The sequence below is a fragment of the Amblyomma maculatum genome, chromosome 1 (genome assembly GCF_055883805.1).
Source record: "Amblyomma maculatum isolate TAMU_Amacu chromosome 1, ASM5588380v1, whole genome shotgun sequence".
Taxonomy (NCBI): Eukaryota; Metazoa; Arthropoda; class Arachnida; order Ixodida; family Ixodidae; genus Amblyomma; species Amblyomma maculatum.
This window is the reverse complement of record NC_139344.1, coordinates 103004409-103030546: the sequence shown is the minus strand read 5'-3', so window position 1 is coordinate 103030546 and position 26138 is coordinate 103004409. Positions and strand designations below refer to the sequence as shown.

The window sequence follows — 26138 nt, the reverse complement described above, 5'->3', positions numbered from 1 at the left end:
CTGTAGCATAGGTGGTACAGAGAATGCAACATGGCACATGTACCGTGGAGTGTGTGCTGGTGAGCATTGCTGTGTGTACAAGATGGCCACAATTGACTGAGCTACAGCACAGAAGGTAGTTGCACTTTCAGAACTTTAAATTGATATGGCTATTACTAATGGTCAGCTGTACATCTCTTATTATTATTATTAGTTTCTGAACTGTACAAGTTAGGAAGTTGCCTATAAGAAATCAGTTTACCAGCTTACTAGGTAACATTATTTACGGCAAAATGTCATAAATTCGGCATTCAAGGGAGTACGAAAAGTGTATGAATTATCCAAAAGCTTGAATGGTTGAGTATTCTTATAAAAACTGCCAAAATTCATTCGCATTGCAGTAATTTTATATTACAAACTCCTCTAATATGGTTTTCTATACATAAGAGGTAAAGCTAAGCTACAACAACAGTATTTTTGCTTTTTATGCACTGTTGGTATGCTGAAGAACGGCTCCAAAAGTGCCTCCATGGCCCGTTTCGCAGCATGATGCATTAGCAATGGTTCTTCTTCACAAATGGCTCCATAGTGTTTGAGGATGCTTCACTGAAAGGACTCTGCAGGGATTCATCTCAAAACACGATGGCATACCCTAAGAATGGAGGAAGCACTTTGATCAATAGAGAGAAATATGCATAGGTGTCACAACTGTTAGATTGGCGTAGTGCCATCCAAAAATAAATATGAAAAACGAATGACACACAATGCTGTGTCTAAAACTGCAACTGGCTGATGCCCATGCCCCATGGCTGTGGTGGGGTGGCATTAGTTTAAGAGAAATGAATATTGAAACTATGATGCGTAGCTATATTTTGGCAATGGAGCACTTTTATCATGTTGCCTGCTATAGCGTGCTTACCCGAGGTTTGCAGGTGCCACTCTTTCTTATTATTCGGGTTTGGGAAGGTTTATTTGGATGACTGTTGACTTCGCCAGTCATATTGCGATGTGACCGCCATTCGAAATAATTGGTGCTGATTGACTTGCATGGGTGTTGGCCGGGACCACGCTCCTAGTTTGAATTATCCAAATTATTTAAATTACAGTGGTCGATTTAACAAGATTTGTTACCCCGCCGGGGTGACGCAGTGATTACGGCGCTCGACTACTGTTTCCAAGGATGTGGGATCGAATCCCGGCCTCGGCGGCCGCTTTTCGATGGGGGCAAAAAGCAAGGCGCCCATGTGCTGTACTACGATGTCAGTGCACATTAAAGAACTCCGAATGGTCAAAATTTCCGGAGTCCTCCACTACGGCGTCTCTCATAACCTGAGTCACTTTGGGACGTTAAACCCCACCAACCAAACCAAACCAAACCAAACCTACAAGATTTTACTGTGTGTGTTTGCTGACGGCAGCCAATATTAGTATTACCATGCTGCAAAAGCCATCCTTATATCTCAAAAGCCTATTTTTAAGAATTAGTGACAGGTAAATGCTGGAGCCATTTGACAAAAACAAACATGGAACTTGTAAAAGTTGGACTATCATGTCACTGTTCAGCGTTCTTGCTGAAGGGAGTGACAGTGCAGTGCACTGATGGTCTTTGTGTTGATGACAGCAATAAAAATGGCACAGAACCATCCGGGTGGCTCTTGTACAGCATAAGCTCGACTTTTTTTTGTAAATTGTAAAGGCCTGAAAAGTACCTATGTCATTGCAGTGCTACAAGGTATGATGAATTTTATACAGTCATGCTGAAAGAAAGCATCTTTGTTTCCTTTCTCCAGCAAGGAAAGTACTGTGTTTGTCTGGCTTCATTAAACCATATGAGCAGTTCATGTTCTAGCAACTAAACAAAATTCGACTGCGGCGGTTTGGCTGAAAGGCATGGTGCTCACATCTGCGTGGATGGATGGATGGATGGATGGATGGAATATACTAGGAGCGTCCCCTTTGAAACGGGGTGGTAGCAGTAGCTATCATGCTCATTTTTCTCCATATATCTTAATTATTGATTTAGATTGGTTAACTAAACCATCACTCTATTTCTTAAATTTTTTGTTTCTACATTACTAACATTATGTCACTTCTCTGCTTTTAAGCCACCAATCTTCCAGTCGTTTTTTGCTAGTTTCCACCGCCGGTTTATTCACCCGACCACTGGTATCGCTAAACCCCAGAGCTTCAGGAACAGTGATTGCGCCTGCATCAACTTCCGGATGGATACCATTACATTCGAGCATAATATGGTCAATTGTTTCTCTGGAATTTCCACATACGGCACATGCGTAATCTCCATTGTTAAATTTCTTTTTGTAGCTGCGTGTTCTAAGGCACTCTGATCTAGCTTCAAAAAGTAGGGCACTGCCTCTTGAGTTATCAAAGAAATCTTCCTTCCTGATCTGCATTTTCCACTTACGGTATAATTCCACACACTGTTTCTTTTCCATCGAATTTATCCAATTTTTACCTTCTGTGCTTTTCACCTGTTGCTTAATGCTCTTTATTTCTCCGTCCTTGTGACTAGCATACTTACTAGTTAGTTTCCTAGTTCTTTTCCTCCATTGTGAGTCAACGCTTTTTAAGTACAGGTATTTAAATACTTTAGCTGCCCATCTGTTACCGTCCAATTTCCTCAGGCGTTCCTCATATATTTTACTCTGAGCTTCCCGTACTTCGAAAGATGCCCAGCCCATATCTCCCTGTACCGCCTCATTTGTAGTTTTGCCGTGGGCACCTAGTGCTAATCGTCCAACGGATCTCTGATTTATTTCTAATGTCGACTGTACCTCTGATTTTAGGCACAAAACCACATTTCCAAAAGTAAGTCCGGGCACCATAATTCCTTTCCAAATACCCCTCAAAACCTCATACCTATTATATCCCCACAATGCCTTATGCTTCATTATCCCGGCATTCCTTCGCCCTTTGGCCTTAAGTGATTGCTCATGCTTTCCAATGTATGCCAATCCTTCGTTTACCCATACCCCCAGATATTTATATTCTGCTACTCTAGATATTTCATGGCCTTGTATTTTAAGACCCTGATCAGTTGAGCCGTTGAAAATCATCAGACCCGACTTAACTGCACTGAAACTGAAGCCTAGAGCGTCCCCTTCGTGTCCGCAATACTTAACTAGAGTTTGCAATTCTTCCAGACTCTCAGCTAGCAGCACAATATCGTCTGCATACATCAAACCGGGGAGGCGTGGCTAATATATCCACACTGCCACCTGCGTGCAAGTATATCGTCCATGCGGCTAAGCATCCACAATCAAGCGCTCATTTGTTTGTTTCTTTTCTTTTTTTTTTTTTTTTTTATTAGCCTGCTTTTCTGAACATTGTGCGCATGTTATGGTAAATTTTTACAGAGTCTTCTTCTCGTTTATGTTCACCACGAACAGCAAAGTTGTGTACCATTTAGAGGAAAACACGAAATGAGAGGCAGCCCTTGGTGCGGTAGGTAGTGACACAGAATGCAATTCGCTATATAGCTAGGGAAGTTATAAGAAGGGTAAAATTCTGCTTTGACTTTTTTTTTTTTTTCATTTTTCATGCTGCTTATTTGTCTTTTGCAGATCCTGAGGAGTTCCTAAATTCTCTGATCAATGCATTACATGTGCCACCGTTCCTAAAGTTGAGGTGAGTGGGATAGGTTATGCACCCTACATTTGTTGCAAATATTTTCTTGCATTCATGCTCTTGTGTAGGCTTTTCCTTTAGTAATGAATTTTAATATTTTTTTACTGTTTACACTGGAATTTTATGAGAAAACTTGCCCGCAATTTTTCTTAGCTTTTACCCTTGACACTTGTGTCAGATGCTGCAATTGATGTGGTCTAAGAACTCAAATAGACATAGCATTACTGAAATGTTATCTTGGGTGCTGATTTCATTGGGATAGTTGTCATATGCAGTTGAAAGTGAATCTGCACATATCATTGCCTAATTGACTTATAGCAGAGGAGAAGCGGAGATTTGCCCCGCTGTGGTGGTGCAGTAGTTTAAGCGCCTGACTGCTGTGCCCGAGAATGTGGAATTGAATCCTGGCTGTGGAGGCCACTTCTTGATGGAGGCGAAACGGTGTGGCATCCATGTGCTGTGCAATGTCAGTGCACGTTAACTAACCCCAGGTGGTCGAAATTTTTGGAGCCCTTCTCTAGAGTGTCTCTCATATAGCCTGAGTCGCTTTGTGACGTTAGACCCCATAAACCAAACCAAACTTGAAGTGGAGATTTGACAATACCTGCAAATATCAGTATTTCATATCACTATACACTCTGTAGTTACCGCTGAAAATTTTCAGAGCTGAGACAGGGATGCATTAAGCATTAAAACCACGCTTATGGGAAACACTGGCAATATGTAATGTACGTGTGAAACACTGCACACAATATACAGGGCTGCAGGCATGTATGCCTACACAAATCATTCGTGCCTGCCAGGGCTCACCTATTCATTTTTGGTGATTTAGAACCTCTTTGCAAAATACAAGGTTGTCTTGCAAGAAATTCAAGAGCTGAATGGGCTTAGCAAATTGCAAAGATTTTTTTCTTCTGGCAGCAATCCAGGCAATACTTACATCAACACACCCATTTTACTCTTTGTGCCTATTGTGCCTATGCAATGTATGTTGATGATGCTTTCACAAGTGCATATGCCTAGTTTTATGCAGTCTGCAAGCTGCATGTTTATGTGTTCTGCCTTGAAAGTTCAGAGCAGTGCTCATGCTTACTATGTTGCATATGTTACAGTAGAATTCCTTTATAGTAAAGTCACTCGGAGTAGCAGAAATATTTGCTATATCAGTTGTTGGTGATGGCACGGCTCTGAGGGTGCTGTCCAGTAATTGGCTACTCACTGAAGTTGTAGTGCTGGTAAAGGAACACTGAGGAATATCTGCAATGTTCCTCTTATCTCTGCTCTGCCTAATTTAAGTTTGCAGCTGTACTATATGCAGGCAGGTATCTATAGATGTTAGTGCACTGTATTGTGTACAAGTAATATTTCTTTATGTCCGATAGGGGTGACATGATAGCAACTGGAAGCGAAACGTGTGCTTCGTTTACATATGTCTGCACCTGTACCTGCAGGGATTGGAAACAAAATGGTTTTGCCGCCCACACAAATGCAAATAGCAACTTCGCATCAGAAACTGCTTACAGGTTGAAGTTTCATTCAAGCAGTTTATTCTCTGGGTAAAAAGTTTCAAATGAAATGTCATTCTTTTTCTTTGCTCTCCTTAGCTCGCAGCAGGAAACGCACCTCTATCAATTGTTTGTCGCTAAGGATGAGCGTCTGGAGATTCCTACTGTGCAGCAGCTCTTCCACCAGTCCATTCATGAATCCAAGATCAAGCTCAATGAGGTCAGCTATACCCCTTATGTCTACTAATTGTGATCATGCAGTTGTGTATAAATAAGCATTTGATTCACGATCAGAGGGTTTTTGGCAAGAGGAAAATAACTGGTATTGCTAGACTTTTGGAATGATTTCAGATTGCATTGTACACCTAAGCTCCCCTGTTGACATATGGTTTTTCACTTTTTTCTCCATTCTTTCATTTTATTGTGTGTTTGTGTCCATTGAAATCAGGTTGAGTAAGAACAGTGGATAATTAGACATGTGCTGCCTAGCAGCAAGTTTTGCAACTCATTTTTCAATTGGGAGAGTAGTGAAGTTCTTTTGACACTTAAAAACAACTTGGCATTTGTGCATGGTAAAGGTGTGCCTTATGTGTGGCACTGCATCAAATTTGTGCTTTCTTTGCGAATTATCATTTTGATTGCTCTACATTAAATTTTTTTTATTAATCTAGGATACAAAGTTGTTTCTCACTGGTGTTCTTAAAAATGGTGGCAGGAAGACTTGATGATTGAGGGAACTTTTTTATTCCTTCAAGTGACAAGCTCTCTAGTGTGCATTGAATTTATCCCCAGACCTTTCTGCAAGTGGGCAGAATTTAGGCAGATGCAGTTTGTGATTTTTCAGACTGCTGGAACCAACTGAATTTCATTTTGTTTGCAGATTCCAAAAGCATTGATCATCCAGATGCCTCGTTGTGGCAAGCAGTTTAAGCTGTATGACTACATTGTGCCTAGCCTAGAGTTGGACATTACAGATGCCTTGGAAAATTGTGAGTACCAAAAGAAGTGGATACGAAGTATAGGGTTTGCACAGGCCCTTGAAGTCGTTGGATGCCCTTGTTTTATTTTTTTTAAGAACTGCTTCGAGAGTCCTTGAAACTCCTTAAATTTTTATGCATTCTTAAAACAAATAGCATCAAGTTTGTTAACTTCTAAGGAGCAAGGATGTATGGTAGCTAGCAGAGCCTCTTAGTGGAACATTGGGAGACAGGGGAAAGGATGGGCAAACCTTAAAGCGACAACGCAAACCTTGGCTGAACCACTGTCGCTAGTGACCTGCTTTCTTTAATAAGTCATAAGAATTGCTTCCTGGTCTCATTCTTTCTATTTCCTAGTATGTCTACATTTTTCTACTGCCCTATTTTTGTACAAGTAAACTATTGTGAATCAACCATTTTTAAATTGGAACTTCTCGAAAGCGCATTGTTTTTTTGTGAACCTTTTGGGAAGCTTACTTTCCTGGCTATCTCCCTCTTGCACTGTTGCCTCTGAGGAGCATTCTTGTATTTTTGACATAAGTGATGTTGTTTCTTAAGTCATTGAGTGCAGTTTTCGTCACAGTATCATTTTGCCTTTTTGTTTTGGGATGTGTGGTGCGAATTGGAATGTCATGCAAGTTTCGGCCTGCCTGGTTCAAACGTGGTTATGGTGGGTGGAAGCATAACCTCTTACATTATCCATGCCTGGTCTAGGCACCAAGATCACAGGGTGCCGACTGTTGCGTTCAAGGCTGCAGAAAGGATAGTGTTCTGTTGGCACACTCGCACTGCGGCAAGACAGCAGCCACTTGTGTGCACCGCTAGTGGCAGCGTGTTGTTTAGGAGGCTATTCTTTCTGCCGATTATGCTGGCGTTCCTAGGGAGAAACGACATGTGCACTCAGCTCAGCTGACAGGTATAGTGATATGCAGGACTAATTCATGCATTCTCTTCACCTGCAAATGCAGATTGCTACCTTAAATATTTTGTGCATTTGGCTACAGCAAGAAGAGCATAATTATGCACTCACTGGGAAGAAGTGCTTCTACCTTGCTGCAGTCGATACTATGTGCCCTGCAAGAGAAGGTATCGTTTTCCAGTGCTCCTGATTATGGAATTTGAAGTGCAGAGCTAAAACAGATGTGCCTCCAGCCTAAAAATTCAAGGACACTTTGGCGACTAAAGTGATCAAAGGCGAAAGCCTGAGTGCTGCATTCTGCTACGCGACTTGCGCATGTAGCGATGAATGCTGCTACGAGTAAAGCGAGCAACTACTCTTTCACATTCTGCGAGTGCATTTATTCAGTGAATTCTGCTTAGCAGCGACGAGATCGCGTTCCTTGTATCTTCGCAGTTGTTCTACGTTTAGTCTTGTATGGTTGATTCTACCGAGTGCGTGTCATTAATTATTAATTGATTAATCAACGGAGTAATTTCCACTAATTAGTCATTAACTAGTGATTAGTTAATTCGTCATTAATTAGTACTTGATCATTGATTGATAATGGCCATATAAGGCACGCATTCGCGCATACTGTGGTGGTGCTCTGTGATTGGTCGAGACCTCCATGACTTCATCCCGTCTCAGAGCCGCCGCAAAAGCGTGACATTTTTGCCGACGATAACAATGAGGCAATAAAGTCAGAGCCGCCGCAAAAGCGTGACATTTTTGCCGACGATAACAATGAGGCAATAAAGGCTTTCACCTTAAAAAAGTTGTTCAAAACACTCGAGCATGATATATGCATCACAATTAAGCGCTTGTACTAAGCCCTACTGTAGAAAAAAATCCCGCCGCTACTGGTGTTGCACCTTGTGGCTGCACCGTATAACTGACTATGCCTTGCGGTGCTTTTGGATCGTTTCTTCCACCGAGCATTGGGCAACTCGAGTGGGTGGGTGGGAGGCCTGGTTGCGAGTTCCACTTCGTGTTGAGTGACAAAACTATGTGCTCGCTGTGATGAATGTATGAGTAAGGTGCTTCTTCGCTGTGAGGGGTGCGTATGGCATGGCAAGAATCTCAAGTCCAGATAGCCACGCAGGTAGAAGCGCAGCACATGAAACGAGAGTCATGCGATGACTTTCATTTCATGCACTGCGAGCGCCTCTTTGAGGAAGATTGCTTCATCGTGGCAAACACCTAGCTTTTGACACACCTCGCGAAGGGGCGCCAGCAAACCAGCTTTTCGATAACAATCGTGAATGGCCGTGCTGGAGCGATTGACCAGATGGAAAAGAAAATAGGGGGGGTTTAAAAGCATGGCTTGACCCTAGTGATACGAGCAAAAATTGTGTTCAGCATGGTATGCATGGTTTGACGATTTGAATTAAGGGGACGCCCAAGCTTCGCCTTGACAGCAACCGCGGTAGCCCCTGTAACACTGCCTTTTCAGTTGCAGTGATGTGACAGTTTGACCTGGATTCATGCAAGTCCTTCCTGTATAGAAAACCAGTGTATAGAATCCTGTGTAAAACTTACTCTGCATTTTTCAGTGAACTCGAATTACACTTCTGTGTAATGCTAGTTCAATTTTATTTTCAAATACCATGTGAATTCTGAAATAAGCAAGATGAACAATGTTTGCTTTTTCATTTTCTTTCTTTTTACTGATCAGATGTTCAATTCGATATTCGAATGCATTTCTTCGCCTTATTCGTATTTGAGTTGTATTCGAAAATTTCAATATTTGTAAACCCTGGTGACACACAGTGAGTGAATCAGCATTGAAAAGTGGCGTTGAAAGCTCTAAGCTTATCTCCAGGCCAGTGGCATCTGTAAATTTCATGCATGCTGACGAAGAATCGCTCAGAGTGCCTCTTCCATCATGAATGTGAGAATGCAGCAAGATTTTAGCAAGTACATTTGAAAGAAAGGGGCTGAAGCTGGAGTTTGAGAATTAAAAAGAAAAAAAAAACTGCAGAAAATGCTTATATATTTATGGCAGTCAACTGCTAGCTTTTTGAGATGCTGAGGTTAAGAATAATATAACTCTCCTTGTGAAGGCTAACAGTTTTTGCCGAAAGGTCAGAGAAACAGAAGCAGAGATGGTGGCCATGGAGAAGGAAATCTGAGCTAAGCAAGAGTCAAGGAATTCTTAATTCATGTGATCCAAAAAATTATTCTTCACCTCATTGATTATTGCCCCCTTTTATCCTTGAAACCCTCAAACTCTCCCCGAATTTCCGGCCGAATATTCAGCGCGAACCCTCTATATGTACAGATTTGAAAGTTATAATGGCATGTGATTAATATGTTTCAATATTTTTAGAACATTTGAATGTTGAATGCTAACACCGGTCGTATCTGGCTTTATTTATCCCTGGCCATTCTTTCCTGTCTCGTGGGATCCATCTGGCTTCATTCTTCACAGGGCCACTACATTCCTCTTGGGCTCTTATTTCAAGTTTGCATCGCTTTGAAAGTGTCATTTACGCCCGCAGCTCATTGGTGCCTATGCCAGAATTGGATGTGGAAACTTGGATGCAATGAAAAGTGCCACAGAAACCACTGTTGTATCATACACATAGTGTAAGCACCCATAGCAGATGCTCACGAGTGCCAATGAGATAAAATAGCCAACATGGGAGTGCACTGTAAGGCAGAACCTCTCACTTCGGAGTGAACTCATTGATGTTACTGTTTGTCGGCACGTCAACAGGCTATAAGTTGTGTGCAGTGCTTTCGCTTTGTCTTGTCTTGCAAATTGGATGACAATTTCGGCTTCCTTCTCATTTCGTTGAACAATCTACTTTTCATTTCATTGGATGATCCGGCATTTCCCAGGCTTAACGAGAAACACCGATACGTTGTAGAAGTGGTTCACTTTCTAAAAACCAGATGGCACCACAATCGGTTGTGTCTGCATGAACAATGTGCCCAAACGTGCACTCGTTATTTTGGAACATTCTAACAGTCTGAGCATCTCGCATCATGATCATGTGCAGTGTCTGACAGCATGAACCTGATCATTATGTGGATGGTCAGTTGCCAGCGACATGTCATTAAACAGACTGGTTTGGACATGCCAGGCTCAGCGTCACTTACAGTTCTTGATAGCCACTGTGCTGTGACTCTGAGTTGAGCTCGTGAGTTAGCTCACAGGTTAATTTTCAGACCCTGTGGGACATCTGTGCACTTCGTGCTGTGGCGAACCTCCGAAAACTTCGTCTGAAAAATCTCAAAGCGCATATATAGTAAAGAGAAACACGGCAAGAAGTTTTTGGCTCATTCCTTTTATTTATTTACTGCAGGTAAAATGAATGCATCATAGTGGCATCTCGTGGTTCTTGCAGCACTTGCATAAATTGAATGCAAAACGTAAATTACAGTCTGCGTCAGAAGCAACTTACATGAAATGATGTTGCAGATGGCAAGTCGTCATGATGACTTGCTGCTTCAGCACAGCAGCGAGCATGCTTTGTGTGGCAAGTTAGCACACACTACAAATTGCTTCCATTCCTTTCCTCTTAAAGGTTTATGTCAAATGCAGTGTTTTCCAAATAAGCTAGCTTTCTGTTGGTTTACCATCGTTGGCAGGAGCAGCCACCACTTATCACTGCAAAGCCATGCATTTATTGGCATTAGGAGCTATAGGAGCAGTAGTTCTGCTAGGTGGTGCTGGACATTTTGCTCCTGCAACAGGAATGCAATAAGATACTGCCACCACTCAGTCTCAACCGAACTGATATCCGCTTCTGGCGTTTCCACCAATCAGGTGAGGGCAAAAACGACATTTCTCAAAACAATGCAAAGGTGTAATACAGGCCCTGGTTGCATTCTTATTCATCCAGCAGACCTGTGAACTCGCACATTGCTCATGGTCACTACTATTTTCACTACTATACCATCTATTATTACGCGGTTAGATTTTCAGGATCCCTCTTGTAGTCTTGATTATAGTGCTGAGTGTACTTGTGCATTCAGCTTCAGGGCTCTTGTCACGTTCGCGTGCTAACCAGAAGTCTCTTAACATAATAGCATGATTTTTGGTTTGTGAAACTCGTTAAGAGCTTGCTTATATTGTGAGCCCTCCACGGATCTTCTTTCATTTGTACATACCATGATCTTCGTCTTCCTCTTGTACATACCATCATCATCGTCCCGCGGCGCCGGCTCCGGCGCGCGCTTGGGTTTTTCTCCATCAGATTAAACGCTGACACGGCATACCTTGCCTTGCCTTCACGACCTTGCCGTCTGGACCTGGCCTTCTTTCACAAGTGGTGGAGGTGCTGGGTAAGGTGCAGGAGGATCAGGTGTGACAGGGTGGTTGATAGTGGCCAACTCTTCTTTAATGATGTGGCGGAGGCCGGCGTCATTAGGAGGAGACGAATGATCGCACCCGTGCTGGCAGAAAGGGCTTAGAGCTTGGAGCTCCTCGCGGATTATCGCTCGAATCATGGCTCGTAGATCGAGGTCAGTAGAAGTCGGGGCAGTAGTGAAGCTGGGCTGCAATCGGGAGGACTGTAGCTGGTCGAGGCGTTGGCAGGTCGTTATAATGGAATCGACACTTGATGGATTTTGGGCAACTAGGGTGTTATATGCCATTGAATTGATTCCCTTCAAGACATGGTGTACACGTTCAGATTCCAGCATAGTGGGACTGATACGCCGACAGAGTGACAGCACGGCCTCTATGTATGACGCATAGGACTCATCGGGACCTTGACGGCGGGTAGCGAGCTTGTTCCTTGCGATCTCCGTCCGAACAGCCGGGTCAGCGAAGTACTGTCGGAACTGCTGCTTGAAAGTGGGCCAGTTTGTGGTGTGGGGCTCGCGGTTAATAAACCAATTTCTGGCGACCTCAATAAGGTAGAAAGATACGTTCAGAAATTTCAAAGCATCATCCCACCGATTGTAGGCACTGCAGCGTTCATAAGTGTCAAGCCAGTCATCGACGTCTTCGTCGCGACGACCAGCGAACAGCGGCGGGTCGCGTTGTCGTGTGGGCACCATCGGAGGCGGCGGTGTAGCCGAGGTAGAGGGTCCGGCCGGGTCGGGACTGCTCTCGGTTGACATGACGATGGTAGTGGTTAAACGGCGACCGGAACGTAGCTCCAGCGAGAGGCAGGGCACAAGGCAGCAAGGGGATCTAATTTCACCTCCACCACTTGTGAAAGAAGGCCAGGTCCAGACGGCAAGGTCGTGAAGGCAAGGCAAGGTATGCCGTGTCAGCGTTTAATCTGATGGAGAAAAACCCAAGCGCGCGCCGGAGCCGGCGCGCGCTTGGGTTTTTCTCCATCAGATTAAACGCTGACACGGCATACCTTGCCTTGCCGGCGCGCGCTTGGGTTTTTCTCCATCAGATTAAACGCTGACACGGCATACCTTGCCTTGCCTTCACGACCTTGCCGTCTGGACCTGGCCATCTTTCACAATATGCATATCTCTATGCGCTTTGTTTGCTGCATTACAGTTATGGTACATTTTCTCAGTGAGACTAAGTTGTTTGCCTGCTGGTTAGTACAATTAGTTATCAAATGCTGTGGTTAAAGACTACTTCTTGGTACACTCACTGTGGTCTGTAGATGTATGCCACTGCTGCTTCAAGAAAGCTCTTCCAGGCTCTGCCCTGCCACGGTGGCTCAGTGGTTAGGGCGCTCAGCTGCTAAAACTAAGGACGCGAGTTTGATCCTGGCTGTGACAGCCACTTTTCAATGAAGGTGGAAAGCAGGATGCTCATGTACTTTAAACAATAAAGAACCCGAGGTGGTCGAAATTTTCGGAGCCCTCCACTGTGGCATCCCTCATAGTCTCGAGTCACTGTGGGACGTTAAACAATATATAACCAAACCAGTCTTCCAGACTCCTAGAAGTGCTGGGTGCATGTGTGTAGAAATGTAATGCTCAGTGTCTTGCATGATGCACCCTACAAGCCCATCGACAGCTTTTTGATATAGCGGTGTGAACTTCACTATCTTGTTTCCTTCCTTTGCCTGTTGTACAAGTGTCTGGCCCTTGAGTACTGACCCATTGACAGAAGACACTCTTTTCAATCTCTTACACGTTTCTGTTCAGAAGGGCTGCAACCGCAGCATGATATCATCTGATACGGTAAAAAAGGGATTGAAAGGGAGCTTTCTTCTGGTTGTGCTGGGTGCATGTGTCTGGTTGTTGTTGGTTCACCACGATACAAGTAGCTATGCAACGTCTCATTCAGTGAGTGTGATGTCCAGCTTAGCTACGTCCCTGCTTCTCAGCTGTAAATATCAGTAGTGTCATGTCCTTGCACTATGGATGTTATCACAGCATTGTTGTAGGTTTTTGTTAGTATTTTGTTAGTCATCTTTTAACACTTTTAACAGCCTATTCACATTTGCTTTTATTATGCTTAAAAGAATTCTTGTCCTGTGCCTAACAGTGCGGTTTTTTTGTATGCAGCTCCCCGGTTTTGCTATGTCTGTGGGAGACAGGCAACTCATGAGTGTTGGGAGTGCTTCCGGGCAGATGTGGGACTTGAAGTCACTAGTTACTGTCAAAGTTGCAGTGACACCGTAAGTACAGTCATTTGGCACTATTAAGCGCAGCTGCTAACTGCATTAGGCAATACACCTTCTCTGACCTTGTGCACTTATGTCTCGCAAATCACTTTACATGCCAGAAGTGTGCATGCTAAGCTAATTTGTACACTAAGAGAGATTATGGCAGGTTTGCAAATATTCAAAATTTTCAAGTATCAAATGAAAGTTATGCCATGAAATCTTGTTGATACGATCCCGCTTAAACATACCTTTTTTTTTGTTCTCGGCCAATGGCCTGTAGAGTAATGCATTTTCATTAAGCTAATGTGATTGTATTTCCAAATGGGTTGGGTTTCCACATATGAATCATAGAAATGTATGAAAAACTTGGCGGTTGCAAATTTCACTTCAAGAGGCATCAACAAAGTCTTAGTGGGAGGGGCTAGTAGCCGTCGTAACAGTAACGCTCATGGCCAATTATTGATGTTTGATGTGATCTTTGATAGGTGTCTTATTTACTCCCATAATCATCATTTCCCCCCCCCCCCCCCCACACACACACACACACACACACTCTTGTTGATAAATCGCCTTTTTTTTATTATTATTAATTATTATTTTATTATTTTTTTTTTCAATTTCATACAGTGCCTCTCAGTGTCACACTGTTGTTGTGACAGTCTGCTGTGCATACTTTAAAAGCCTGCCAAATTCTGTGCACAAATAACATCTCACTGCGTGCATCTTGACAAAATCTCATGCAGGGGTTACACTGTCCTCTAAGTTGGCAGAGCACCAAGTTTTAGATGCTCTTCGTGGCTTCGTCAAGGATGCAAAAGCTAAGCTTTGCATTGAAACTGAGGCTTATTTCTACAAGTTTTAGAAAAAGCTTGCTTCTGGTCATTGGGAAATAGAGTCTAGTGCACAGTGACAGATTATTTCAAAATGCTGCAATAAAAGTGAGCTCTGTACCAAGTATGTTTCATTCGCGACCTTTTCCTACTTATTTTGGATAATACAATGCCCATGAGAATTGTATCTATGAGATTCTGCTGTCTTAGTTTTCTTCTACGGACCCATCCGATGTTGCAGAGCATGCTGCTTTGACATGATCTATTCATGTGGCACTGTTCATAATGTTCAAACATATGGTCTTCAATAGTCCTCAGCAATGCAGCAGTACTCAGCTGGGTCTGGCAAAGCCTGCCTCCATACCCGATATCAGAGGGCCTAGCTCATAGCTCTTGTCACTCTTAACCGATATATGCCACTGCCTTCATTGTTGGTAGCAAAAGGTAATGCTCTGAGGTGCATGAATCTCGGGTGAATATACTGGCTTCATACTGAATGCATCATTTTGACAACTGCCATGACTTTCAACAATTACAGCCTTGGCTCCATAAATTACAGCACTGCCACTAGCGCTTCACTGTCTTGCATAAATATTTGTGCAAGTTGCAAATAACTATACAAATTACTCAGTTTGTGTGTGATTCAGTTCTTCATTATTCAGTTCACATTCGATTTGGTACCAAAGCAATACTTATCATATTGTATTTGATTTGATTTCGAATAAGTATATACTATTTGCATGTATCTAGAGGTTATGGTTGAGTCAGTGTTCTTCTCTTTTGGTTTACCTGCAATTCATGCAGTGCAAAATTTTTGCCCCAAACTTTATATTTACAGCCTAGCTTTATTGTATTGCCTTTCCTTTTAAGGTAAAGCTTCTTTCTCTATAATTGATTTTTTTTTTTTGCAGCCACTTTCGTTTATCTGACCCCTAAGAAGCTGATAAAAGCATGGTACGCCATACCTGCAGCATTATATTGTGATGGCTCCCTGCATAGATGCTGAGGCTGTAGACTGACACTCTGCAAACTAGGCAGTAATGGTGTGCCGCAGTGTATTGAGCTTTTGAGAGGGACTAGATTCATGGTTCAGGCTTGTTGGTCTGTTTACATGGCTAAAGGGAACAGCGCAAAAAGTTGAGGATGAACACAAAGACTGACAGGACAGATGGGGACTTGGGAATGCTTGAGAACAAAATGATAAATGGCACCGTTTCCACATTGATATTTCTGTCAACTAATATAGTGGAATGCCACAAAGAGAGGAAATCGTATAATAACTTTAGCATCAACTCGAGTCCACCTGCACAGCTATAGAGAAAGGCTAAACAGACTTTTCAACCTTTATTGTGGAAGAAATTCTTCCATGTCTGGCCCTCTGGCCCTTGAATTCGTAATTGCCATACTGGGGCCAACTAAGTAGAATCTCGGTGATACGCGTCTCGCGGTGTTGTGAAAAAAATCTATAGCCTTTGAAAATTCTTATTGCCCAGAATGAACAAAATATTTGTGGAGAAGCATGGAAAATACATTCACACAGATCTGTTTATGGTTGAGGGAATTCAGGTACAACAGCACAGCCACAGCTTATCACAGTATGTGCAGCATGACTAGTGATCATGAAGTCGGCGATTTGCAGGCCAGATGCTGCTGCTCACTGCTTGTAGTCCTCATTATGATTACCCCGTTGGCGCACATTCTTATCATCTGTAGTTGTGCAGGAGAGTGTTTGCCACATTTGAAATTCTGCATGCCCCACCTTGGTTGCTCTGTGTCCAGAGCACTAGACTCATGAGGCAAAAGACCAGGTTCGACCCCAACCTAAGCGACCGCATCTAAGATAGAGGCAAAGCGCAGGGTGCCCATGTACTGTACGGTAATTTTTTGTGGCTTATATAAAATATCTAAGTAAAGAACAAAACATTTTACTTATAATGATTCTTCTTTTATATCTACAGGTTCATAAGCACCACATCCGAGATAAGCACCAACCGGCTAAATTGAAGAATGATTTTGGAGAAGATAGACAGCCCCGCAGGCAGTTCATGAGACTGTTTGCAATTGTTTGCATTGAAACGAGTCACTATGTCTGCTTTGTTAAATGTCCTGTCAAGAATAACAACTACAAATGGTGCTTCTTTGACAGCATGGCTGATCGTGAAGGTTAGTATGAATGTTATTTCTTATTGTTTTTTTTTTTTTTTTTTTTTTTTAACTTCTGCTCACATCTGTGCTTTAAAGCTCTGAAACAGGAATGGTAAACTTTGCTGCTGTGCAATATGAAATTTAGGTTGACATTTACAGTTAAGTCTTCTGCATTAAATTCCTGGTATCTGTTGTAATGTGCGGGATGTTGAGTTGAACCACTTCATGAAGAGAAGGTATTATAGATTTGATTGCGGTATAGATTGGGCAGTATGATTTTGTTTTTTTCGAGACTTAAAAATGGTTTTCAAAGAATGGCTTTAAAATAGTTGTGATAAAGCCTGTGGCTGTAAAATATGCCTAAAATCTTCCAAATGGATGCAGGTTGCATTAGCTGGAATAAAATTTTGTCTAGTGTTATGTTTGCTTTGTTCTTTATGTGCTTTTCCCTTAAAATCTGCTGTATGCAGAGCTTTAAAATTTATATAAAAGTAGAAACAGTTACGGTTGACAAGAACATTGATTTAGGTTATGATAGGCATAATACTTGACAGGAAACAACCCAGATAAAAAATGGACACTCTGTAGGCCTTCTTCAGGTGTACCCATTCCAGTTGGAAAAGCATGTTTCCAGTTGAATTTCCAGCTGGATTTGCGTTTTCTAGCCGTAAATTTTTCAGCTGGACCTTGGCTGGAAGTGTAAATTTTCCAGCTGGAAACCGGAACATTCCAGCTGGACATGATTTGCAGTTCCATAATCCTGCTGGAAATAAATGTCATCCCAGCTGGAAATGCCTATTTCCCGCTTGAAAATTTGGGTAAACAGCTTCATAATCGAGCTGGAAATGACCCTTTTTTTTCGTCTCGGGATAGCGCCAACAAAAACAAACATGGAAGAAATGACACAGGACAAGTGAATGCTCAATAGCACTGGTTCTGTGTCATATTTTTTGTGTTTGTCTTTGTTGCTGCTGTTGCTTCCTGCCTCAGTTATGCTTATGTGTATTGAGCAGCAAACAGATTTGTGCTTTTTATTCTTTCTTAGTGCTATAAAATTGTTGCCCATGAAGGTTTTTATTAGTCAAAAATACAAACTGACTTAGGCTATTGATACTTTTCCTTGCTGTCCACATTCATTGGAAATAAATGCATGTAAAATGTTGTGACTTCATCAGTGTTGCAGGCAGTAGCAAAATTTTAAAAGGCGTAGAGGCTGTTACCACAGGAAGTGAGCCTAGTTTTTAAATTTCCCGAGTCTGAAATGTGACTTTAAATATTGAATGTCAAAACTGCACACTTTACATCTTGTTTAAATGGCTTTTCTAGATTTCTTAATTATAAATTGCCGTTACTGCACATGGTGTCATTGCCGAAATCAAGTTAACTTTTTCTACATCAGCAAACACACACAGTACCAATATTTGATGCATAAGCGAGGGCAACATCATTTTGTAAGTATGAAATGCGGGAAAGCCAGCCAACTCAACATACCTTCAAATGTGCATTTTTGACATCTATTTCAAGCCATATTTTAACAATATAGTATTCTTGCCCTTAAAATCTAAAATAAAAAAAATTATGATTTAACTTTAGCTAATTGCACCTGTCATATGCATATTGTTTGCCTTGCAGTACAATCCACAGGCCGCACCGATGTATGTCGCTCAGTTTTGAAAATAAAAATATGCAAGCTATAAAAAAATTAGCCTTGTACAGTAGACTGCCATTAAGAGACCAGAAAATTTGTTCTTCTTATCTTAAAATGCCCTTAACCCTTTGAGTGTTCTTGTCCGTATGGGTACTGAGGCTAAATTCCATCCCACAGGGTTTTTGCCTACGCACACTGCACTGAGCGTGCATATGAAATTTCGCGCCCTTCTGAAGAGATGCGCTTACTGAGAGGTGCTGCCATCTTCTGAAATGTACAAGAAGTATTAAAAATTATCTATGCTATCATCTTGCAGAGGAAAGAAAGCTGATCATGATTACCGTGTTGCACACTGTTTGTAGCAGTGCAATCTTGTGGTTTCATTTTCTCTGCACGATTGCAATGGAAACATGAAAGTTGATCTCCATCTTTGCTGGGACGCTAGTGGATGCCCATGAAGGCTGATTTTTATAATTGCTGGTGCTCTCTCAGCTTATCGACACTTATGGGATGTCATTGCTCTCCCATTTAATTAGTTCCATTGATGCTCTGACTGTAATACTCTCTCTATATATTTTTCACCTATTTATCTGAATATTCAGAGTTTTGTTTATTTAAAATCGGCAAAAAAATATGACACTGAAATTTTTGTCGAAAATGTTCGGCACTCAAAGCATTTAAAAAAAGTGCGAGCTTGCTTAGATGTGTCCAAATGTATGTTACATAAAAACAGTTAATAAAATAGCTTTCCATACAAAGAATTGCGAATAGAGCATTTATTGCGCTATCATAAAGTGAGCTGAAGACAGAGATGAACCCTTGAGAATGGCATTCATCTAGTAGTCCTTTTCAGTCTCATTTTCTTCAGTGTATCCCACAGCAGCTGCTACTTTTGAGTTCATCATAACTTTTGCTTCCCTTCCTGCTTCGAGCACTTAGAAGGTAGCCAGTAGTGTAGTTGTGTCTCCCTCTTGCTTTGTCTGTAGTTCTTCCTGAACAGGCACACCACACACCTTTCCTTACAATGTAGGCAGTGCACGTAGCACTGATACTATCTGGAAGTCTCATCACCGTGGTAACGGATCTTGTGGCGTCGTGTCTGTTGAAAATGTGGCCCCAAAGTCCTTAAGCCTCAAGTCAATGAGCAGGTGCGCTTTGCACATACACTCCTTTGTCTGTGGAAGGCAACAAGTGGCACATGATGCACGCATGATGCCGAGGTCTGACTGGGCCATATCACCGCCAGCGCAGGCGAAACGGTGCCCCGCCTTTTTTGCACTGGCAAGGAAGCGTGCCTCCAAGAAACATGCCCCTGTAAGCCAGCTTCCCTGCAGTCTTCCATGATAAGTCAGAGGCGGTCTTGTGGGAATGCAGTTTCTTGTTAGATATGTTATTATTATTATTATTATTATTATTATTTTTTTTTTTTTTTTTGAGCATAACCTTTGCTACTCGAACTGCAACTTGGGATTCTGCTTCGCTGGGTCCGAATGACCTTGACCTAAATAAGTGTAGGTGTCAACTCGAAAGTGAGACAAATACTGTGCCTTCCTTTCCCGAAAAACCAACTTAAACAAAAAATATAACACAAATGCTGAATGAAAAGGTAGTTAAAGGCACTATCATGTCTGCTCTTAGCGAAGCTTGAGAATCTTCCTAATTGAAATCATCAAACCATGTACAACCCTGCTAAACAGTACAAAATCATGCTTAATAGAGCTTTCGCTCATATCACTAGGTTCAAACCATTAAAACCCCCACCATTTGTTTTTTTCTTTGACAATGCCGCGCGGACGCCTTGTGAGTGCCGTTGTGCAGGGGTCGCTGTGGTTCATGATCTCTCCAAAAGTTCATCTTAACAGAAAGATACGCAGAGCAGCTTAAGTAGATTTTTCATTACATTGAGTCTGATGGGAAACCAGCCAACAGTCTCGTAATATTCATCTTATCCAAGAATTCATCTTAACAAGTAATCTTAACGAGAGTCTACTTTATTTCATGCAAACACGAGCCAGTTAGGAAGGCAACAAGCAGGAATACAACAGCAGGTGCCAGGTGAAGGAGCAGAATGCCCATCTGATTCGGGGAGGAAAGAATGTAGAGTAAGAAAAAAAGGCAATGAAAAGAAAGGTAAAATATGTTAGATGTGCAGTATAGATACATAATCATAATGGGCACTGCGACACTTTTTTTTTTTTTCACTTTTGTTTATTCTGGTTAAAAGGTTATTTAAAAATTTTAAAATCTGAGCATGTAGATAGAAGTGATCCCACTAAAATTTGGATATAAAGACTAGCCAAACTTGCATTTCACTCGCCCAGTACCAAGATTTGGTGCTATCTATCTGAACTATGCCTTGCACATATTTATCATGCAACTGCTATTTTTCCTGGGCAGTCTGCAGTTACACATTTTAATGGCAGCGGCATTCCATGTGTATATCGCAGACAGGGTACGGGTGGTTAACACCGTAAATAAAGGGAGCTCCCATATGTTTCCCTTATAATTTAGTTTTCCTGTAATCCCTTTAACCACCTTTATTTTTTTCCGTTGTCTTCTCACTACTGGCAGTTGAGCTGTAGCGCTTGCCTCAATAATAGTTTGAAGTGTAATGGAAGAGGTCGTCCCTAGCATTATTCTCATTAGTTATCATTTGCTTCTACTGCATTTAAGTTTCTTCCTCATCCAAACATCTTGCATTGCAAACTTAGCAACAGCATATTTTGATCCATCTCTTCAGTATGACTTCCTTATTCCATGAGTACCCAATTGGATACCTACCTTAGGAAGGTAGATATGTAGGCCAGTTGGTGATACATTTGGAAATTAAAAACCGCAGCAGACACAGGACAGAGGCAGGCGACGACACAGGCCGGTAACTTGCAACTGAAATTTTATTGAAAACATTGAAGGCTTTTATAACCAGGTGGCACATATGGTCCTAGAATCAGATAATATAAAAGATAGCAAACCAAAAATCAAAAGAAGACCTTTGGCGAACCGAAAGACAACCACGCGCATTTGTAAACTGTCAAAAGGCGCGTTATATACAAGCTGCACATGACAAAATGACCAAGAAGTTAAACTTTAAAGTTAAACGATTACGCCTCACTGCAATAAGGACCCAAAAGCACATGAAAGGAAACTGAAAATGAACAAGAATTCAGAGGTCACATCGCATCGGATACCTACATTTCAAGGCTCACCATTTCTCTTTAAATGAACTTCTTATGTTGATCTTACATTTATTCAATTGTGTAGATTTTATTGTTAGCCCTCTACATTAGATGGCTCCTCCAGTCTTAGCATATCAGCAATGTGTGCATTTGAATTACATTTTCCAACTCTCGTATACATTTTTGCCCACGCAATAAATTCAATTTTTTAACATTACCCTTCAGAGCTTCTATGAAATATTGCAGTAATTTTACAGCTGTCGCTGATGCAAGCTTCAAATAATAATTGCAAAAACACTGATGCTGCCAGTGCTTTACGTCACAGTTACCCACTTCGATACTTTAACACTGAGTTGTGGTTAGGTAAAGTTTACTATATGAGAGGATTTGACAGATGACAAAACCCAGAATTTCTTGGAGCAGAGTAATGCCATTTGTTGAACAGTGATGACTTTGTACGGTTTGTTCATTATGCTTAACGTTTGGATGAACAAGAGAGAATTCAGTAACTCTGATGACAACTGTGCCCCAGTCATCCAGCCAGCAGAGTAATGCCATTTGTTGAACAGTGATGACTCTGTACGGTTTGTTCATTATGCTTAACGTTTGGATGAACAAGAGAGAATTCAGTAACTCTGATGACAACTGTGCCCCAGTCATCCAGCCATCAGCAGGAATCTCTTCTTCTCCACTCACAGATATTTCACCAGAGGCATTTACCTTGAAAACAAGGTTTTTTCCCCTCAGACTGTTATAGCAGAGCCCTCAAATGATGGATCACTGCAAATGCAGAGTGTAAGATTAGTTAAGCATGGTGAATCATACTTCAACACGCAATGTAATAACAAGCTTTGCTTAGAGAAATGGAAAAATAGCTGGTCAGTCCCACTGCTCTGAACTGGCTTCGATGCTGAGCCAGAGGGTATTTGCTGAAAGTGGTCAAAGGACAAAAAAAAAACTTAAGTTTGGAAAACTTTTGTAGCCAGATAAAATCAACACAAGGGCAGAGTTGGCCTATCTGAATGCTGTTTTGTGAACTGCCAAACCTCTGTGCAAATAGAAAATGCATTGTTCATGTTTTCACACACTTTCTGGATATGGCATGCTACAGCTCCTAGATAGAGTAGAACAGGAAGTATGATAGCACCATGGTTCCCAAAAATGATATTCTAGGTCTGGGTGATTTCAAAGCAGCTATAAATTATTGTGCTGATAAAGCAGAGGCAGCTCTTAAAGGATGTCTTGAGAAGACATAGAAAACAACTGACGTAACTACTAGAAGGCGAAGGTAATTTCACTACATCCAGATGAGGTGTGTGACTGGCCACTTTCTTGAGCATATGCAGCTCAGTTTAAAGGTGCCGGATGTCTTGTAGCAAAAAGCCTAGAGCGAATTGCACGAGGTTCCAGATTTGCCTGTGTTTCACACAAGAGCTGCTTTCTGCTCTGTTACGTGAAGGAGCTCGGAACTTTCTCTTGGTACTTTTAAATGTGACGTTTTATATAAAGTTTGTTTACATCGTCACAATCAACAAGTTTCACGGGAATCACTCAGAAATTCCTGTCTCATTACCAGGGAGCTTGAAAACCAACAAACTGGACACTTACCAAATTCATAGGGAAGTACCCGATCTCAGTGCTACTCATTTCTTAGTCGAAAATATAGCCGTTTCTGATACCATTCGCCCAATGGAGCAGAATAATATATTAAGTACTATTAAGGTTCTTTCGGCATAATGTTTAATACTATGCACAATAAACCACGTGCTTGCACTGAATCACAGGGCTGTTTTTCCCTCCGCAGACTTGTATAAGCCAGGCTCGTCAATATACCAAGTCTTCTAGCTCCCGACAACTCCAACTTATTGTATTGTGTACTTTTTGGTACTATGTGTCCAGTTTTCACTGAGTAGGGCTCGTCCAGCACAAATCCTTATCTGACTATAGTGGTAGTATGTGTACTAAGAGACCACTTTGGCTGAAATTTTGTAAAAGAAAATTCCCGGTATGGGGATAAAGTACCACATGAGTTCTGCAGTTCAAGTTGGGTACAGGTAATGCACAGCATATTTTAAACTTGGATGACAAGTTTGTTTTTAAAGTTATTCTGACCAGTGCTGATTTGTATTGGCTGAACCGAATGTAGTGTCGTTTTGTCCATTTGTATTTGAATCGAGTAAAGTTATACATCTGTGAACAAGTGCACTTCTTCCATGCATATATGTGGCCGATGCGATGCTGTGTACATCCCATGTTTTGAAGCTGTGTCACGCGAAGTTTGATCGTGTAAAGACCACTGTTGATATTGCTATCTTTTGGTGTACTTGCACTTCCCTGCCATGGTGGCTCAGTTGTTGGACGTTCGACTCCTGAGCCCAAGGACATGGGTTCAATCCCGGCAGTGGTAGCCGCTTTTTGATGAAGATGAAAAGCAAGGTGTTTGTGTACTGTGCAATGTCAGTGCATGTTTAACAAATCCAGGTGGCTAAAATTTCCCAAGCCCTCCACTATGACATTCCTCATAGCCTGAGTCGCTTTGGGATGTTAAGCCCTATAAATAAGTCCAATTTCTGCACTCTTTAGTAGCCAACATGACACTGACGAGTTTATTGGACATAATCAGAATTTTTTGTGCTTGGTTTATATTTTGAAACCTTTCCTGGCTTCTGATACATTGTTGGCACCATGCAGGAGGAGAGGATGGCCACAATATCCCTAAAGTGGAGCAGTATATGGATGCTGAATCTTGGCTTGGTCCAAAAGGTGTGAAAAAGCTGCAAGATATGAATTCTGCCAGTAGGAACAAATACCTTCCTGGCAAGACACGCAGGTTGTTTTGTGATGCCTATATGTGCATGTACGAGAACCCGCTTGTTATGAAGTACAAATGATGTACATCTGTTTGGCTTCAAGTGACAGCATTCGTGTGACAAACACAGTGGTGCATTGTAAGTTAATGATTCAATATTGTACCTATTAAATAATTTTAAAGCTGCTTTGTGTATTTATTTTCTAACTGGTGTTTATCACCTTGCATTGCTGTCTTCAGGTGCTTTTTATAAAATGTGTATTGTACTGTGCATGGTGTTTCATTTAGAGCTGGACCTGTATTCAGACTTCGGTATCTCATAGGCCAACACTATGGCAGTGGTGATTTCAACTGTGTCAAAGAGTACAGTAATGCAGTCTGCATTTATTTTCTTTTGCAGTAGAAAACATGAACATGAAAACAGATTGGTCTGAAAAATTGATTTTATAATTTATACTGAACCTCTTAGCCAAAAAAAAAAAAACACCAATTATTTGGCCACAGGTTCTATGCAGCTGTGGAATGATTGTATCTTAAATTATTATTTTGGCTCATTTGCCCAAAGGTGGCACATCTGAAAGATTACAAGTTACTGCTGCCATGTAGTAAAATTGGAGCTGTTCCATCTAGCAAGGCTCTAGCTACACGTGCTATGCATCGCATTTGAATATCGAAGCATGTAATTCAGCCCAGTACGCTTGATAATCAAAACTGGGATATTGTTCCTGGATTTTATAATAGTGTTTTGCAAGTGGCTGCCATCTTTCCGACACTTGACTGCAACAGCCTGCAGCAAATGCCCATCTTTGAAGAATTCTGTAGTTAAAAAGTTTTATGACAAAATACCCTCTACGGGAATTGTGTATTTAAATGTGCAGACTGTAAAGCACTAACCTACTATAGTTGAATTTTACTAGGAAACCCCTTTTGGACCACATACCATTTCAAGAGCAGTTTTTTAAATGCAATTTGCTGCACCAATTGTGCGAAAAGGCTGTGACTGCATTATAAAAAAAATATGAGTAGTCTGTGCTATTCCTGCGCCAAGGGACTGCATTTCTTTCTAAGAAAAAAAGAAAGGTGGGGTTCCCAGGCAGCATGTAGAGTACCAGACATAGACATCATGCCTAGCACCACCTTCACGCCTCATTTTTCTTAAGCAGCACTCCTGGGAAACAACCTTTATCTAGGATCATTCATCCGAATGCATGTGGTTGGACACCATAATGACCATGCCCCTTGTCAGTTCGCATTATACCCACTTCATAAAAAAAAAACCCTCCCCAGAAGTTTACTGCGGTTTTCCCGATGTTTGAAGGGCAGTCTGGAAGTGTATGTGGCCTAAAGTTCACAAATGGCACCAGGTGTGGGTGCCGTGCATATGGCTGGCAGAAGTGGCCTTGGACTGCATTGGTTCTGGGAGTCATTTATTTGCTTTTCAACGAGCGATAGTATACTAAACGAGTGGAAACTAAATACGAAACTTTTGCTCTTTTTTTTTTTTTTCTCAAATGGTGCAATAGGCATTACTGCACATGGATCTCGGAGTGGATAATTTAATTTTTTTCTTGTTTCAATTTCATTGACCGAACGATAGCGAGAAGTGTTAAGGTCATGTGAGGTATGAAAAAAACTACAGTATTAAATCCGAGTTGTGGGTTATGGGAGGACACCTATGAAACGTTGGCTAAAATGGACCTGGCATTTATTGTTGAACTTGAGCAATGAAGAGATTTAGCAGAGCGAAAAGACACTAGTGTGGACATATACTCGTTTACCAAACGTCTCCTGCACACACACATTTATGGATCGGGGTAATCGCAGCCACTGAGCCTGTGTAGGCGAGGAGGGGTCTGGTAAACTGGTATACGTCTGGACTAGTATGTCTCACTATGCTATACGCCTCGAGTGCGGCTGCTAGCACACCTGCTTCAACTCTAACGCT

General features: G+C 41.7%; 1 protein-coding gene across 4 annotated transcripts in view; it reads left to right on the top strand.

The window, feature by feature from the left end:
• CYLD (ubiquitin carboxyl-terminal hydrolase CYLD) overlaps window positions 1-24380 on the top strand; it is a 100684-nt gene extending 76304 nt beyond the window's left edge. For all 4 annotated transcript variants that reach the window (XM_084588697.1, XM_084588696.1, XM_084588694.1 and 1 more), the window contains 6 exons: window positions 3561-3624; window positions 5229-5349; window positions 6010-6118; window positions 13485-13597; window positions 16374-16578; window positions 24076-24380. In XM_084588697.1, coding sequence (XP_084444823.1) covers window positions 3561-3624; window positions 5229-5349; window positions 6010-6118; window positions 13485-13597; window positions 16374-16578; window positions 24076-24275 — 812 coding nt within the window. In that variant the 3' untranslated portion in view covers window positions 24276-24380. The remainder of the gene's footprint in view (window positions 1-3560; window positions 3625-5228; window positions 5350-6009; window positions 6119-13484; window positions 13598-16373; window positions 16579-24075) is intronic.
• The last annotated feature ends 1758 nt before the right edge of the window (window positions 24381-26138 follow it).